The sequence below is a fragment of the Eumetopias jubatus genome, unplaced genomic scaffold (genome assembly GCF_037043125.1).
Source record: "Eumetopias jubatus isolate StellerSeaLion01/CBP00866 unplaced genomic scaffold, mEumJub1_p1.0 scaffold_12, whole genome shotgun sequence".
NCBI lineage: Eukaryota > Metazoa > Chordata > Mammalia > Carnivora > Otariidae > Eumetopias > Eumetopias jubatus.
This window is the reverse complement of record NW_028274818.1, coordinates 66,992,448-67,007,343: the sequence shown is the minus strand read 5'-3', so window position 1 is coordinate 67,007,343 and position 14,896 is coordinate 66,992,448. Positions and strand designations below refer to the sequence as shown.

At 56.3% G+C, this 14,896-nt stretch overlaps 1 protein-coding gene across 1 annotated transcript; it reads right to left on the bottom strand.

The window, feature by feature from the left end:
* Positions 1-3,849: 3,849 nt before the first annotated feature.
* PYCR2 (pyrroline-5-carboxylate reductase 2) lies at positions 3,850-7,187 on the bottom strand. Its single transcript, XM_028111948.1, has 7 exons — positions 6,935-7,187; positions 6,646-6,716; positions 6,067-6,246; positions 5,761-5,982; positions 5,482-5,574; positions 5,114-5,277; positions 3,850-4,551 (listed from the first exon to the last, which is right to left on the bottom strand). The coding sequence occupies exons 1-7, from the start codon at positions 6,999-7,001 to the stop codon at positions 4,386-4,388; spliced, it is 963 nt and encodes a 320-aa protein (XP_027967749.1). The 5' UTR covers positions 7,002-7,187; the 3' UTR covers positions 3,850-4,385.
* Between the last annotated feature and the right edge of the window lie 7,709 nt (positions 7,188-14,896).

Here is a 14,896-nt window from a genome sequence, read left to right as displayed (position 1 = left end):
TTGGCCGAGAGAGACGCTCCCATGGCCAGAGTGGGGCGCACAGGACTCGCTCCAGCCCTGGCCGGCCACCTGGGGCGATGCATCCCGGTGGGGCACCGCACGGCCTGGGCAGCCCGGAGGCCCCCTAAAGATTTGCAAAATATATTTGGTGATGAGATAACACCGTCATGTGATTCCTGAATCAGTACAGTGGGAAAAGGCCTTCCCATCATCCCTGCCCAAGTACCTCTTTCCCTGGTGTCTCATGTATCCTTCTAGAGCTTCCTCATCCAACGTCGCCCTCCCCCCTTTCATAAAGGTAGTGCGTTCGCCACTGGCTCAGACCTTGAGAACACGTGCATTGTTTTTCAATGCTCCTGATTCCGCAGACTCACAATACCCATTGCTGCCTACGTTGCAGTTTGTTGGTAAAAGGGAAGAACGGGTCAAGGCCCTGAAGGGATGTGATTAGACAGCAGAGGCCTGTCTACAGCCCTTGGGCCGGTGAGGGAAGCACAGTCAAGCTCTCCAGTGTCCCTCTGAGCTGCTGCCTAGTGACGGTCACACACACGGGGACAAGAATATGTCCCCACACGGCCTGCCAGCCGGAAGTAGGGAGCAGGGCAAACATTTTTTATTCTTTTTCTCTTTTATTTATTTTGGGGGGGCAGAGGAAGAGGAGGGAGAGGGAATCTCAAGCAGGCTCCATGGCCAGCCCGGGGCTTGATCTCACGACCCCGAGATCACCACCTGAGCTGAGACCAAGAGTCGGATACTTAACCGACTGAGCCCCCCCAGGCGCCCCCAATTTTTAATCCTTTAACTATGGATTTAAAAAGGTGGGGCCTGCATGTTGCCAGCCATGATCTAAAGTAAAAGGAAGAAAATCAAGTGAGAACCAGCCTCAGCTCCACTCCCCCAAGGTAATGACTGGGAACATTCAGGGCCGAGATTCGTGCCCCATTTTATGGGAGAGCAACATGGAGGCAGCAGGCAAGGCAGTTCTGGGGGTCCTGAGAGAAGCCAACTGTGACGTGGGGATTGAGGCCCCCCCGCTCTAGGCCCGGCGCCCCAAGAATCCTGGTGGGCTGGGGGCGGCAGCGGGGACCTGGTTACCCCCTTCCCTACTCTCTCTCCCTCTGCCCTCTGTTTTTCACATGTCTTGTGTCCACATCTGTCCTGGGCCTCTGTGTGGCTCTGAGCAAGGACAGTCTTGCTGACCAGGGGGCTCCCAGGCCTCACAGGCACTTGGCAGAGGGGGCGTTCGGCACAGACTCCTCAGAGAGGCTGCGCTAGCCTCAAACACCAGCTCTTACTCCTGGAAGGCTTGCAGGGGACGCTCAAGTGCCTTCCAGGCAGCTCAGGCCACAAGCTCTCAACCTGGCCAGGGCCTGACACTCGGGGGGCCCCCTTGACCTCGAGGGGAGTCCCCAGCCCCTGGCTGTGACCGCCTGGAGCTCAGGCTCCAGCCCCGGGACCCCTCAGCCCGCAGTGAGAAGGTGGGCAGCCCGAGGGCTGGGGAGAGCGGAGCAGAACTGTTCCCCAAGGCCTGAGCCTCTCACCCCCCTCTCCCCGGAGGACCGTGGCCACAGCCACCTTCAGTCAAGTCCAGCCTGACCGTGCGGGGCGGAAGCTCAGAAGCAAAAGGCAGGGGTCCTTAGCGGGTGAGGATTCACCTGAGCCAGGCAGACCCCAGGCACCAAGGCATAGGTCCTCAGGAAATGTACGTTGGTGGATTTAGGCCTGGGAGGGGGTGGCCTTGTGGGGGCGAGGGAGAGATGAGGGGAGTCTCCAGTCCCCAAGGACCGCTCGCCAGCAGCCACGGTGCCGAGAGAACAGGATTCAGTAGCAGGGACGGACCTGAGTCCTGGTACTAACCTGGGGAAACTTCCTTCGCTTTCTTAAAGCATTAGTGTGATTTACGGTCCTTAAAATTCGCCCACTTAAACGTACAGTTCGGTGACCACGTATGTCCACAGTGGTGCAACCATCGCCTCTTCAATCGCCTTGCGGCTCCCAGCAGAAAGCCTGTTTTCCTCCCATTCCCACCCAGCCCTGGGCAGCCACGATCTGGCGCTGCAGACCGCACAGTTCCTGGCCATTTCCGATCCACGGAATCATAAAGAATGTGCAGCCAACAGCGACTGGGTTTTCACTTCCGGTGATGTTTCTGGGCGCCTTCATGGTGTAGTGAGACGAGACCAGCGCTCCCTTTTTATCGCCGAACGCTATTCCGTTGAGTGGATATGACGCTGGTGGGTGTCCGCTCACCAGTTGGCAGATGTTTGGGTGGTTTCCTCTTCTTGGCTCTTCGGAATAATGCTGCCCTGAATATTCACGCCCAGGCGTTTGTGTGGACAACTGCTGTGTCCCTTGGGTGGGTACCTGAATAGCATTGCTTATATGGTGACTCTCTAACTTTCCGAGCTGCCAGACTGTTGGCCAGAGTGGCCGCCCCATTTTACAGGAGGGCTGTGATTCCTGCACATCCTTGTCAACGTCGCTTTCTGGTAAACCCCGGCACCACCAAAACCAGTCGCATGAGTGGCTGTGCTGTGGCACCACCCTGGGCTTTGACATTTCCCCAGTCAGCGACGACGTAAACATCTCCTCACAGGCCCATTTGCCATGTTATCTTCTTTGGTGAAATGTCTCTTCGAATCTTTGGGGGGCAGCTTATTTAACCTCCTCGAGCTTCGCCTTATTCTACCCAGTTCTTACACCCTAAGACTTCCTATAAAGAGCATGCAGAGCCTGCCACCTAACGGGGGCTTTACAATAGCTTTGCAGAGGATTGAACTTGGCGCTTGTCACTGTGGCCCCACAGGAATGAGCCTCGCCCACGGCTCTCAGGTTGGAGTTGGAGCTGGGCTGCTGTCCTCACCGAGGACCCCCTCCCACAGCTGGGGGTGAAGGATGAGCACCACAGGCTTGAGGGGTCCACCGTGTTCCACATGTTCTGCTGAGCCGTTCCACAAGGTCTCACTGCAAACCCACCAGATTCTTCTGATGGAGCAGGACCTCCTATTTAGAGGGGATGAAATCTGGAGACCGGATTCAGTAGCTTCTCCAAGGTCCCCTAGCTGAAAGTGGCAGAAACTAGTGTACTTGTCTTGATGAGCACAGGGCAACGCCTGGAAGTTTGAATTACTGTATCGTATGCCTTAACTAACTGGAATTAAAATTAAAAAAAACAAATCTACCCGCAAATTGTGGGGGAAAAGTGGCGGAAACTCAAGATTTGAACCCAGAGAGGATGCCGAGGCCAATGCCACAGGCGGCGAGCTCCTGGGGACGAGCGGGAGGCTCTATCCCACTGTGTGCACAGCAGGCCCACCCACGGCCCCACCCATGAGCCCAGCTAAAGGAGCTAAGCTGCTTGTCCCCTCCCGGCCTCGGCATCTTCTGTCAAGTAAGGGAAAAAGTAGCTCCTGCCTCAGAGGGCAGTCCGCCTGGGTCCAAAGCCTGGCAGGTGCACGGCCGACTACAAAGCAGGCGGCTTCCTCCTCTGTGTCTGGGCAGCCGCCCTCCCCCTGGCTTGGCTCTCCTCGGCCATGAGCTCTGGCCCATCCTAGAACCATCTCCTGACCCTGACCCTGGGGGTCAGGCTGGAGCAGGGCGTCTGTATGGCTCTCAGGGTCTAGCCTGTAATCCCTTCTCCTCCCTACTTCTTGCCTTCAGACGGCGCTCCCCACAGAAGCAGGGAACGCCTGGTCAGGTCCTGGAGTTCTCTAGAATGAGGACTTAAGATTAAACATAAAAAAGCAGGCCGGCTCAGTCAGTAGAGTGCACGACTCTTGATCTTGGGGTCGTGAGCTCAAGCCCCACACTGGGCACAGAGCTTACTTAAAAAAAAAAAAAAAGGCAGGGTAATAAAAAAATAAAACTTTATTGAAGCAGCTAAACTTAAGAGCGCTCAGTAACACTTTTCCAACAGGACGCCTATGAAGCAAGAGTTAAATAGAAGCATGGCCTAATTTCCTGCTTTTCTTATTAACTGTAACAATTCTAAGTTGCTCGCCTCTTTCCCACTTACAATTCAGATAGCAAAGCCCTTGTCATGTTTCGTACCTCTCTTTGCCTTGACTTGGCGTCAAGCAGACCCTGGCTCAGGCTCCAGACGGAGGACCCCAGCTGAAGGTCTCCAGACCTTGCACCCAGCGGGGCTCAGACTGGAGTCGCAGCCTCTCTCCCGCAACAGGTGTGTGGGCCTGCCTCTGGCCACCACCATCACCCCCTCCCCACCGGGAGCATCTTCCAACATGGACAAGACGGGACACTAGTATGGCCAGGTCTGAACAGATTCAAGGGGGTTTTATCACAAGGACCTGAAACTGCCGGACCTGCCCTCGCCCTGTTCGGTCCCCCACAGGGCTCTGGTTCTAGAAAGAAGGGCAGAGGCCACCTTAGTCCTTCTTGCCCCCAGGGCCTGGGCTTCTTGTGAGCAGCTTGCCTGGGCTGGAATGGGTCAACGTGGACACCGTGGGGGATTCCAGCTTCACTCTGTCCAGGAGGGTCTTCTTGAGGGCAGCAGGGGAGACCTTCTCTTGGGCAGCCATGGATTGCAGCTCCCTGCGGACAAAGCCCCAAAGGGGTTGAAGGAGGAGCCCAAGCTCCACAAGGCTTTCCTGTGCACATAACCCCTAAGCCCAGAGGACCGGACACCACCCAAAATTAGAACCCTAAATCAAACACTCCCCCGAGCTTCTCAGAAGTGCTATTTAACCACGTGTGGGTGACCATGCACATGTGTAGCTCCGCGTGCTATCTGCGATCACACGGAAACATGGTACGGATGGAACAGTGAGCGGGTTTGGAGTCACACACTTGTCCAGCCCCGCCTCCACTAGGTACTAGCTGCCTGAGCTCAGGAAAACCGTCTCTGGGCCTCAACCTCCTCTTCTATAAATCCAAGCTACCCCTCCCCCCCCACCCAACAGAACTGCAGTGACCGTTAAATGTAGAAAGGCCTGCAAACCCTCAGCGAAACAGAGTCCAAGAAACCATGCTTATGGACAGAGCGTGGGACCCTAGCACTGCTGAGGGACCACAGACGGCAGGTTCTGCGGGACGGGGCCCAGCCCGGGGGGTCACTGGGAGCAGGGGGCCCAGGCACAGAGGGGGAGCGACCCACCGCGTGCGGATGCAGGAGGCCTCCACGGCGTTGATGAGCAGGGAGCGGAAGCCCCCACTCTCCAGGAAGTGCAGGGCGTGGATGGTGGCCCCCCCGGGGGAGCAGACATTGTCCTTGAGCTGGCCTGGGTGCTGCTCTGAGTCCAGCAGCATCTTGGCAGCGCCCTGCAGCAGGCAGGAGGGATGAGAGGAGAAGACTGCTCGTGTACCTTAGGGCAGGCTGCTCCACACCCACTGCCCTTTCCCAGTTGCTATCCCAGCTTCCCAACCAAGCCCCGCCCCCAGCTCATGCACCCCCCCCCCCCCCCCCGGCTCCAGGGGCTCCTATCCCACACCCCAGTCCAGAACACACAGGGCAAGTATACTGACCAGCAAGGCCTGGGCCCCCAGGCGGACCGCCAGGCGCCGAGGCAGGCCCATCTTCACCCCACCATCAGCCAACGCGTCCAGGGCCATGAATGCCTGTGGAGACACTCACTGAGTCCCAGGGCCGCAGACACGCAGGGCCATGCCCCGCGGCCTGCTTTTCCTCATGACCGCAACTAGCTCCAAAGGCTGCCCTCCTCCATCAGCTAGCTGCGCCCCGGCCCCACAGCCCAAGCGGCCTGCCAGTCCATCCCGCTGCCCTGGGTCCCCAGGGGGTCTCACGTAGGCAGGCCCACTGCCGCTGAGCCCCGTGACGGCGTCAATCAGGTCCTCCTCCACCTCCGTGCAGAAGCCCACGCTACTCATGAGCTGCTCCAGGAGCCTGCCGTCCTCCACCAGGGCGTGGGTGCCTGTGGCGTACACCGTGGCGCCCTCCCGCACCACCACGGGTGTGTTGGTCATGCAGCGAATCACCTTGGGGGCCGGCTGGAAGGCCATCAGCTTCTGGGACAAGGAAGAGGCCCCAGTGAGTTGCCAGGGCACCATCGGCACCCCCAGGCCCCCACACAACCACCTCTTAACGGGCACCTTTTCCACAGAGCTGATGGTAACACCAGCAGCACAGGACACCACGATGTGCCTAGCCTGCACGTCGGCCCCGATCTCGTCCAGGATGAAGGGGATGATGTGCGGCTTCACAGCCAGGAACAGGACGTCACTGTGCCTCACCGTCTCCTTGTTGCTTCGGGTCAGGTTCACGCCCATCTTCTGCAGGAGGAAACTGCCCAGCTCACAATGCGAGGCAGACTCCCTGGGCCCGGGCACCCCTGCCCCCGGAGCACCCTGGAATTCCCTGCCCTGTCCCTTCGGGGTCTGCCCCTACCCCAGCCGCCGCCGAAGTCTTCCCTTGTTGCTACAGGACAAGTGAGCCAGGTGCTAGGCAGGCACACGCTTCCCCAAGGCCATCGGGCTGTGGCCGTCTCCCATCCCGACCAGGCCTCGGGCACCCGGGCACCCCTCTGCCAAGGAAGTTCCCCCGGCCGGAAAGAGGCACGGGCAGAGGGGCAGGTGAAATGGGAGCGCGGAGGGGTTGGCACGGAGGGCCGGACGCTCCTCGGGGGAGGTGGGCGCGGGCTGGGCCCCCCCCCGTGCCCCACGCCCCCCTACCCTGAGCGAAGACACGGTGGGCAGGTCCATTTCCGGGGAGCTGGCTATGATCTTGTGAGCCGACAGGATCCCTGCGGAAGACGGGGCTCGTCAGCCGGGCACCACGGCCCCCCGGCCCCCGCGCTCTCCCGGGGAGGGCAGGTCGGACCCACAACCAGGCCCCGCGCGGGCTCGCGGCCCTCGCTGCTCCACGAGCCTCGTCCCGCCCGTCAGACGCTCAGCCGTTCGGGCTCGCGGGGCGGAGGGCGTCTCCGGACCAGGCTGCGGCCCGCGCCCCCCGCGCGCCCACCTGCCGCCGTGAAGCCCCGCGCCAGGGCACAGGCCAACTGGCCCGCGCCGATGAAGCCCACGCTCATGGCGGCGGGAACGCGTCCGGCACCACCAGGGAGCCGCCGCAGGAGACACGAGGCCGGACGGAGAGAGATCCCGACAAGCCGCACGCCCCGGAAGCAGGACCCAGGCGGCTGCCGGCAGCTTCCGGGCCGGCTCCCGGGACCCCTCCCCACCGCCTGCTTGGCAGGAGGTTGCCGTGGGGCCTCACGGGGCCCCGCCCCGCCTCGCCAGGGTGGCCAATCCTCGGCCGGGAGCTCGAGCGGACCAATCCGTGGCCGAGAGCTCGGGAGTGGGGCACCAATTCTCGGGTGGACCAAGCCTCGCCGGGAGCTCGGGCGGACCAATCGGCGGCCGGGAGCTCGGGCCGTGTGCCCGCCCCCCCGCGCACGGGATTGTGGGTGGGAACCTCCGGCGCGGTGCGTGGCAGCCGGGGTCTCAGCCCCGCGGACCCGCCCGGGACACGGGTCGGCTCTCGAGGCTGGTGGGGCCCGGGGCGGGGATTCCGGCCGAAGACGGCTAGTGTTGTGTGTGGGGCGGACTGTCAGCCGCCCTGCCGGGCGGGAGGCTCCGCGGATTGCAGACTGCAGGGCTGAGCCGCGGCGGCTGGAAGCCCCTGCTGCCCGCCCCCTCCCGGCCTGAGGGGTGGTGGCTCCGGTAGCAGCCGCGTTGTCCGCCGAGCCTGCACGGTTCCTAAGAATTGAGGATCGGCTCCTTCCGTGCGTTTGGGAGGATCCAGTCCTTAAGCGTGAAACAGGGGTCCGCCACCTCCATTCTGACCTGTGCGTGTTTCCAACCAAGTTCTCCTCGCCGGCTTACCTCTTTCCCCCGGCAAACAGCCCGGGCATGAGCACTGAAACCGCCCCTCGAGCCACAGGGACCGCCCTGAGCCGGCCCTGGCACGCCCACCCGTGACCAACCCCACCCGCACTCCCACTAACCTCTGTCCCTTTGCATTTTCCTGATGCAAACCTGCATGTATTTGCAGCACTTGGGAGACCATCTATGAGACTAGTCGGCTGTCTCCCCGGTGTCGGCCTCCCTGAAATAGACTCCTTTCCTGTTTCACCTCCTCCTCTCTCTGCCTTTGATTTGGTGAGTGGTTAGTGGCTGACCCTGGTCTGTCTGTGACCTCCAGAGCCAGGTGACTCTGCCCCGCGGCACCCCAGCTGCAGGTAGGGCCCAGCCAAGACAGGGGAAGTCTATGACTCCAGCCCACCCCCCCAGCCCCCACTTGTTCTAAACGTTCCCCAGACGGTAGGTTTGAATTTCCACCAGCAGTAAAAGTAAGTAAGGGGCTTCCAGAACGGGTGTCAGGAAAGTACGGAGGGAGGGGGCGGCATCCCTGGAGGACACGCAGGAGCGGGGGAGACTGTGGGCTCCCCACGGCCTGTCTGCTGGGGATTCTGCACCCCTGCCCCGCCCCCTCCCTGCAGCACCCCCCACCCCTTTCCCTGCAAGTTTCTCCCTGCTGCAAGCTTCCTCTACCTGCTCATATCCCTGAGCAAGCCCCCACTTCCTTGGTTCCTGCACCCTTAAAGGTGCGGACCAAATGTTCTCTATTAAGCAAAATAACATTTGGATAACTTTTTCTGATTAGAAAAGGAGTACATGCATATTGAGGAAAATATGGGAAATCCAAAAAAAGTAAAGGTCAAAATAGTCTCATAATCAAACTTCCTAGTCTCTTGGAAACATTTTCGGTGGATTTCCTTACATTATTATTGTCTATGCATATATACTCTTCCCCATCCTTGGGAATAAATGATACACAGAGTTTTGAAACTTCTACATGATATGTATAATAAGTATTTCCCAATGTCACTGAAAAGGTGTCTAAAACAAGGTATCTGTTACTACTTAGTATTTAGTATTCCATTATATGGCTGCACCACACTAACCGTTCTCCCAAAGGTCAAAATTAGGTTTATTAATTCATTCCACACATGCTTACTGAGCCAGGTTCTGGGGGTCCAGCCATGAACAAAGCAAAGGTCCCTATCCTCACAAACTTACTCCGTTTTTAAAATTATTCAGGGGCACCTGGGTGGCTCAGTCAGTTAAGTGTCTGCCTTCAGCTCAGGTCGTGATCCTATGTTCCTGGGATCAAGCCCCGCGTCCTCTCTGCTCAGCAGGGAGCCTGCTTCTTCCTCGCCTCTGCCTCTCTGTGTCTCTCGTGAATAAGTAAATAAGATCTTTTAAAAAAATAAAATAAGAAAATAATTTAAAAATTATACTACTGTGAGAAAATTTTTGTCTAACTCTGATTATGTTTAGTTCCGTGTGTAGTGGCTTTAAAGGCTCCCCACAGCGGCTGAGCGGCACCAGCAACTCAACACTTCAAACTAGCTGAAGAAAGGGGGACTTGTGGTACAGCCTTTGGGAAGGTGCTGGGAGCATGCCATCTGGAAGGGGCACCTGCATCAGGACGAGCCCAAGGACCAGAACTGGGGCCCAGCACTGCCACATCCTTCCTCTCTTCTCTGGTCTTTACTTGCTCCCACTTGGCCTCCTTTCTTGTAGAAGAATCTTTGGCAGGCAGCAGGGAAGGTAGGAGCTTCTGAATGCTGTCAGCTCCTCCCAGGGAGCAGGGCTCCCCATAGTCCATTTGGAAGGCTGCAGGTCCCCTTGCTTCCCCTGGTCGCTGGCTCTGGCCTGCAACACAAGATCGGCGTGGGGCAGAGTGCGGTGTCCTTCCGCACAACCGCCCATCCCTGACCTGGTGGCTGTGGCGTCTCCGGCTCCGGCGTCCAGGACTAGAGGTGAGATGTGAGGAGGACTCCGGGGCCCAGGGAGGGAGGCCATGTTGGTGGCCCCCGTGCTGACTTGACCACCAGCCGGGCCAGGCCACATGAGAGAGGGCACAGCCGAGGCACGTGGCCCTCCTCACAGATCCTGGACGGGTGAGCCACTGGCCAGAAACTGGTTCTTTTTTTGTGGTACTTGGAGATCTATCTTTTTTTTTTTTCCATCTCCAAAGTTTAAAGTTTATATGTACAAAGTTTTATTCTGTTTTTTTTTATTTTCTTAAGATTTTATTTATTAGAGAGAGAGAGAGAGAGAGAGCATGAGAGGGGGTTGGGTCAGAGGGAGAAGCAGGCTCCCTGCTGAGCAGGGAGCCCGATGCGGGACTCGATCCCGGGACTCCAGGATCATGACCTGAGCTGAAGGCAGTCGCTTAACCAACTGAGCCACCCAGGCGCCCAGTTTTATTCTGTTTTTTTTTTTTTTTAAAGTTTTATTTTCTCCAGCTAACTTTTTTTTTTTTAAAGATTTTATTTATTTATTCATGAGAGACAGAGGGAGAGAGAGAGAGAAGCAGAGGGAGAAGCAGGCTCCCAAGGAGCAGGGAGCCCGATGTGGGACTCGATCCCAGGACTCTGGGATCATGACCTGAGCCGAAGGCAGACGCTTAACCATCTGAGCCACCCAGGCGCCCAGTTTTATTCTGTTTTAATGATAGGAACCCCCATTTCCTTCTCCAGTAAGTAATGACTTGCTGACTCTAAAGGCCCTGCCGGGGTTCCCTTGGCAAGACGCAGGGAGGAAAGTGCCCTCCTCCCCCAGTACTTAGGGCCCCCCCCCACAGGAGGGCCCCAGCCTGGTGCTGCCATCCGGCCGGGGACACACACTCTCCATGTCCGGCACCTGTGTCCTCTCCATTTTACTCCATCTGAACAGGCAGAGAAGCCCAGAAGGAAAATGGGGAAGCTCACCAAGCTTCGGGGACTGCCCACTTTCCCCCCCCTCCTCCCTCCTCCCCCTCCTCTCCTGGTCAGTTAGGTCAACTGTTGCTGCCCTCCCCCCTCCTTCCTCCCCACAGTCCCGCTCCTCCCCCTCCTGCTTCCCAAAGTGGATAATGCCTCATTTCTGCCTCCACTTGTCCGATTCTTCACCCCCAGGGCCCCCGGGCCTCCTTCCTGATCTAATGAGCTGGGGGCTCATCTGTTCTAACAATGGACAGATCCAGGGAATGAGGGAGGATCCTGAGCTAATTCCAGCTAATCCTGTGGCAAGTCCCCTTGACCCCAGTCTGTCCTGACTTAGGGACCTCTCCAGGGAGGCACATTTTGCATGGGTTTTTCTTTTTCTTTCTTTCTTTCTTTTTTTTAATCACACCAGTAACCTATGCAGACTGAAGAAAAAATTTAAATTTGAGCAAATGGAAAAATGAACATTGCTTTTAATCCCACCACCTAAAGAGATCCAATGTGACTCTTTGGAATATAACTCGACACTTCTTTGTCCTGTAAGTCAGGCACATCTTTTTTAATATTCTTTTTTTCCCTAAGATTTTATTTTTTTATTTGACAGAGAGAGACACAGCGAGAGAGGGAACACAAGCAGGGGGAGTGGGAGAGGGAGAAGCAGGCTTCCCGCGGAGCAGGGAGCTCGATGCAGGGCTCGATCCCAGGATTCTGGGATCACGACCTGAGCCGAAGGCAGACGCTTAACGACTAAGCCACCCGGGCACCCCAGTCAGGCACATCTTAAACCAGATTTTTAAAAAAAAAAGACTTTATTCATTTGAGAGAGAGAGCACGAGCAGGGGGAGAGGGGCAGAGTCAGAGGGAGAAGCAGACTCCCCGCTGAGCAAGGAACCCGACGCGGGACTCCATCCCAGGACCCTGAGATCATGATCTGAGCCGAAGGCAGACGTTTAACAGACTGAGCCACCGAGGCGCCCTTAAACCTGATTTTTAAAATAAGTACGTGTTCATGTTGTATGTGAACAGGTCAGGTTGTATATAAAGGAGACATGCAAAAATCATAGGGATTACGGGCAATTTTCAAGTCATTCAAAATTACCTTTAATGCTGTTACTTTGTCTTTTAAGTGAAAACATTATAATTACACCTCACTTCTAATGGACTTTGGCAGACTGTCTGTCTTCATTTCTGCTGCTGCCATAACAATGCCCTGCAAATTTTGCATCACAGAATAAAGGTGTTACCTCATGTGTTGCAGGTCACAAGTGGTCAGTGGATCCAGCTGGTTTCTCTGCTCTGGGTCCCACAGGCCACATCAAGATGGCAGCTGATCTGAGTCCTTCTCTAGAGGCTCTGGGGGAGATTCGGCACCAAGACTCATTCAGGGGGCTGGCGGAGTTTGGCTCCGTGTTTAATCAGGTTTAAGGGCACCTGGGTGGCTCAGTCTGTTAAGCGTCTGCCTCGGCTCAGGTCATGATCTCAGGGTGTAGGACTGAGGTCCCCTTTCCGTGCTGGCTGCCAGCCAGGGGTTGTTCTCAGCTTCTCGAAGGCTCTCACATTCCGGGCTCAGGGTCCCCTTCATCTGCAAACCAGTAACGGCAGGTCCGGTCCTTTTCCTGCTTCAAATCTTTCTGGCCTCCTCTTCTGCCTCTGTTGGTTCGCATCCTCCTGGGAGCTCCAGGTGTGATCTCAACCCGGCGCCCAGACACAGTGGACAGGGAGCGACGGTGGAAGGAGGCAGGCCACTCCAGGTGGGTTGAACGAGCTCAGGGAACCGACCTACGAGGCTTGTCTTGGGGGCTGCGAGAAGGTGGACCCCTGCACCCGCTGGCCACATCCTAACCGTTCATAGAGAGGCCTCAGTGGGGAGGTTTTGGTCTTGTACCCCCCTCCCTCCTGATGGTCCCAGCACTACATCAACCGTCTCAAGGCTGTCCTGGGGGAAGCTTCTGGGCAAGGCTACTGGAACATTCCAAGGGCAGGAGAGGGGATGAGGAGCTTCCCTTGCCCAGGTCCAGCTCACGGGTCAACTGGTGGTCACATCTTCTCATTGACCTTCCCTAAAGCCTTATCTCTGTGCCTCCAGCCAGACAAAGTTCTCTACTTTGAAGGAATCCTGTGATTAGATTGCGTGTACTTGGTTAATCCAAGATCGTCTCCTTATTTTGAGGTCTGTAACCTTAATCACATCTGCAAAATCCCCTTTGAAGTATAAGATGACAGAGTCACAGGCTCCAAGGATTGGGAGGCATGGATGTATTGGGGAAAACATTCTATGTACCACACCATCTCCCTGTGCTGAGGAACACATCCTTATATTTTGAAATGAGGCCGATCTCCTGGACTTTTTAGCTCACAGGGGCTGATGGGAGCAGGCCCATCCTTGCCGCTGATTGAATGGACTGGCTGGGAGTCCACAGATAGGTCACTGAGTAGCTGGTGGAACTCTTTAGAAGGTATGGATACCCTTCTTGTAAAGAAAACAATGGTCTGCATGGTCCTCACAGCATTCCATGCAGAAGGGCTTCATTCAGACGTCTGATGGAGGTGATCTAGGCCTTTCTGTCCGAGCCAAGTCCTCTCCCCTGCCTCCAGCCATACGCTTGCCACATTCTCAGATCCTGGCTGTCCAGAGACTGGCTCCATTTTCCCCTCCACTAGTCCGTTGTTATTAATGAGCTTTGTGGGTGAAAACAGAGCCCAAGAACTTCAACAGCCAAGCATAAGGAAACCCAGCTGCCTAGAAAGGTTACTTTAGGGCACTGCCAGGTGTGGCCGCTTCCAGATGACCTGGTGGCTAACGCCTGTGTCATCAACAGAACACGCTTACGTGGGGGGGGTGGGGGGAGCACAGTGGGAAGGAGTGTTATAACCCATGCCTCAGTGTAGAGATTCAACAGCTTTGCATCGCCCTGCCTCGATTTCTTCATCTGGAAAATGGGAATCATAATACCTACCTTAAGGAATTCATTGCAAGAATTAAGTGATGTAAGGTATACAAAATTGCCTGGCCCAGCACCCTGGCTTACAGTGAGTGCTCAATAAATGTTAGGTTGCTTGCCACACCACTGTCACCCCGTGTCTGTCCCCGTCCCCATAACCACTGCCGGGGGGGAAGTGTTTTCTAAAGAGGTGGCACGTGTGACTGATTGTTCATGATACTGGTTTTGGAGTGGGAGCTGGGGGACAATATAAGTATTAGAAATGAAAGCTTAATCCAAACCTAGTTATTGCAATGTTTGGCACCCCCAGAGACCGGAGGTCTTGGTCTCCCCATCTCTTCACATCATTATGAGATCTCGTCCCCATCACCACTCCCTCCTCTCTGGTGTAAAGGGTACCAGAAACGAAATGCAGAGACACAGAGCAAACCATCATTTTATTTCAGCAGATTATCTACACTCAACTGTTTTGGCTACATTTTTTAAGAAGTAAATACATGTGGGTTCTGGTGGTAAATCTTCTAAAACAGTGGGGGAAATAACCTAACTACGCACTGGAAAAGCTGGGTCTGCAGGGGAGCCAGTGAGTTTTGGGCTCTCTGACCCCCAGGGTAATGACTCAGCTGACTCCCACCTCCTCTCTTTTAAGAGGAAATGGTGGCCCAAAGGCTTCCCCATTGGCTTGAGGTCACAGTTGTGACCCTGTTTGATCCAGAAACCAAGCACCCCAGCTGGAAGCCCATCGTCCTCCCTCCTAGCAATCTCTCAGGGGAGGGGGGACCAAGCATGTTTACAAGAGTCCAGAACGGGTCAACGTTTGGGGGAAGGGGTGTTCTTTTTTTGACCTCCTCCCTACCTAGGGGAAAGTGGGGGATTTTTAAAATTTTTGTTTTAATTCCCATCATGCAGTAGAGTAAATCAGTCTGTTTCCCCAGCTCACATCATAGGGCATGTTGTCCATACTCAGCTGAGAGTTTGCCATAGAGAGGCTCCCCGCGGACAGTCTGCCCATGCCCGGCTGTGTCCTTTAACAAGGAGGCTGGGATTTCCTTCTAGAGCTCAGCAATCCCAGCCGCATTAGTTACTCACGTAAGTGCTTAGGGTGGGTGATGCACAGGAGGACAAGAAAAGGAAGAACGTGCAGGAAAGGTAAAACAGGGGCGGTGAGTGGGGCCAGGGGTCACTTGCTAAGGAGGAAATTAACACCTACGGCCAGACCTGCTTCTGTGCACCTGTCCAGGGCGGCGCCGCGGTGGCGACGCCCCACAC

Excerpts from the sequence above, each read along its gene's own strand:
- PYCR2 (XM_028111948.1), bottom strand. The coding sequence starts at position 7,001 with ATGAGCGTGGGCTTCATCGGCGCGGGCCAGTTGGCCTGTGCCCTGGCG. Across the intron at positions 6,717-6,934 it reads GCGGGGCTTCACGGCGGCAG|GGATCCTGTCGGCTCACAAG; the intron begins GTGGGCGCGCGG and ends CGTCTTCCGCAG. Across the intron at positions 5,983-6,066 it reads CCATCAGCTCTGTGGAAAAG|AAGCTGATGGCCTTCCAGCC; the intron begins GTGCCCGTTAAG and ends TCCTTGTCCCAG.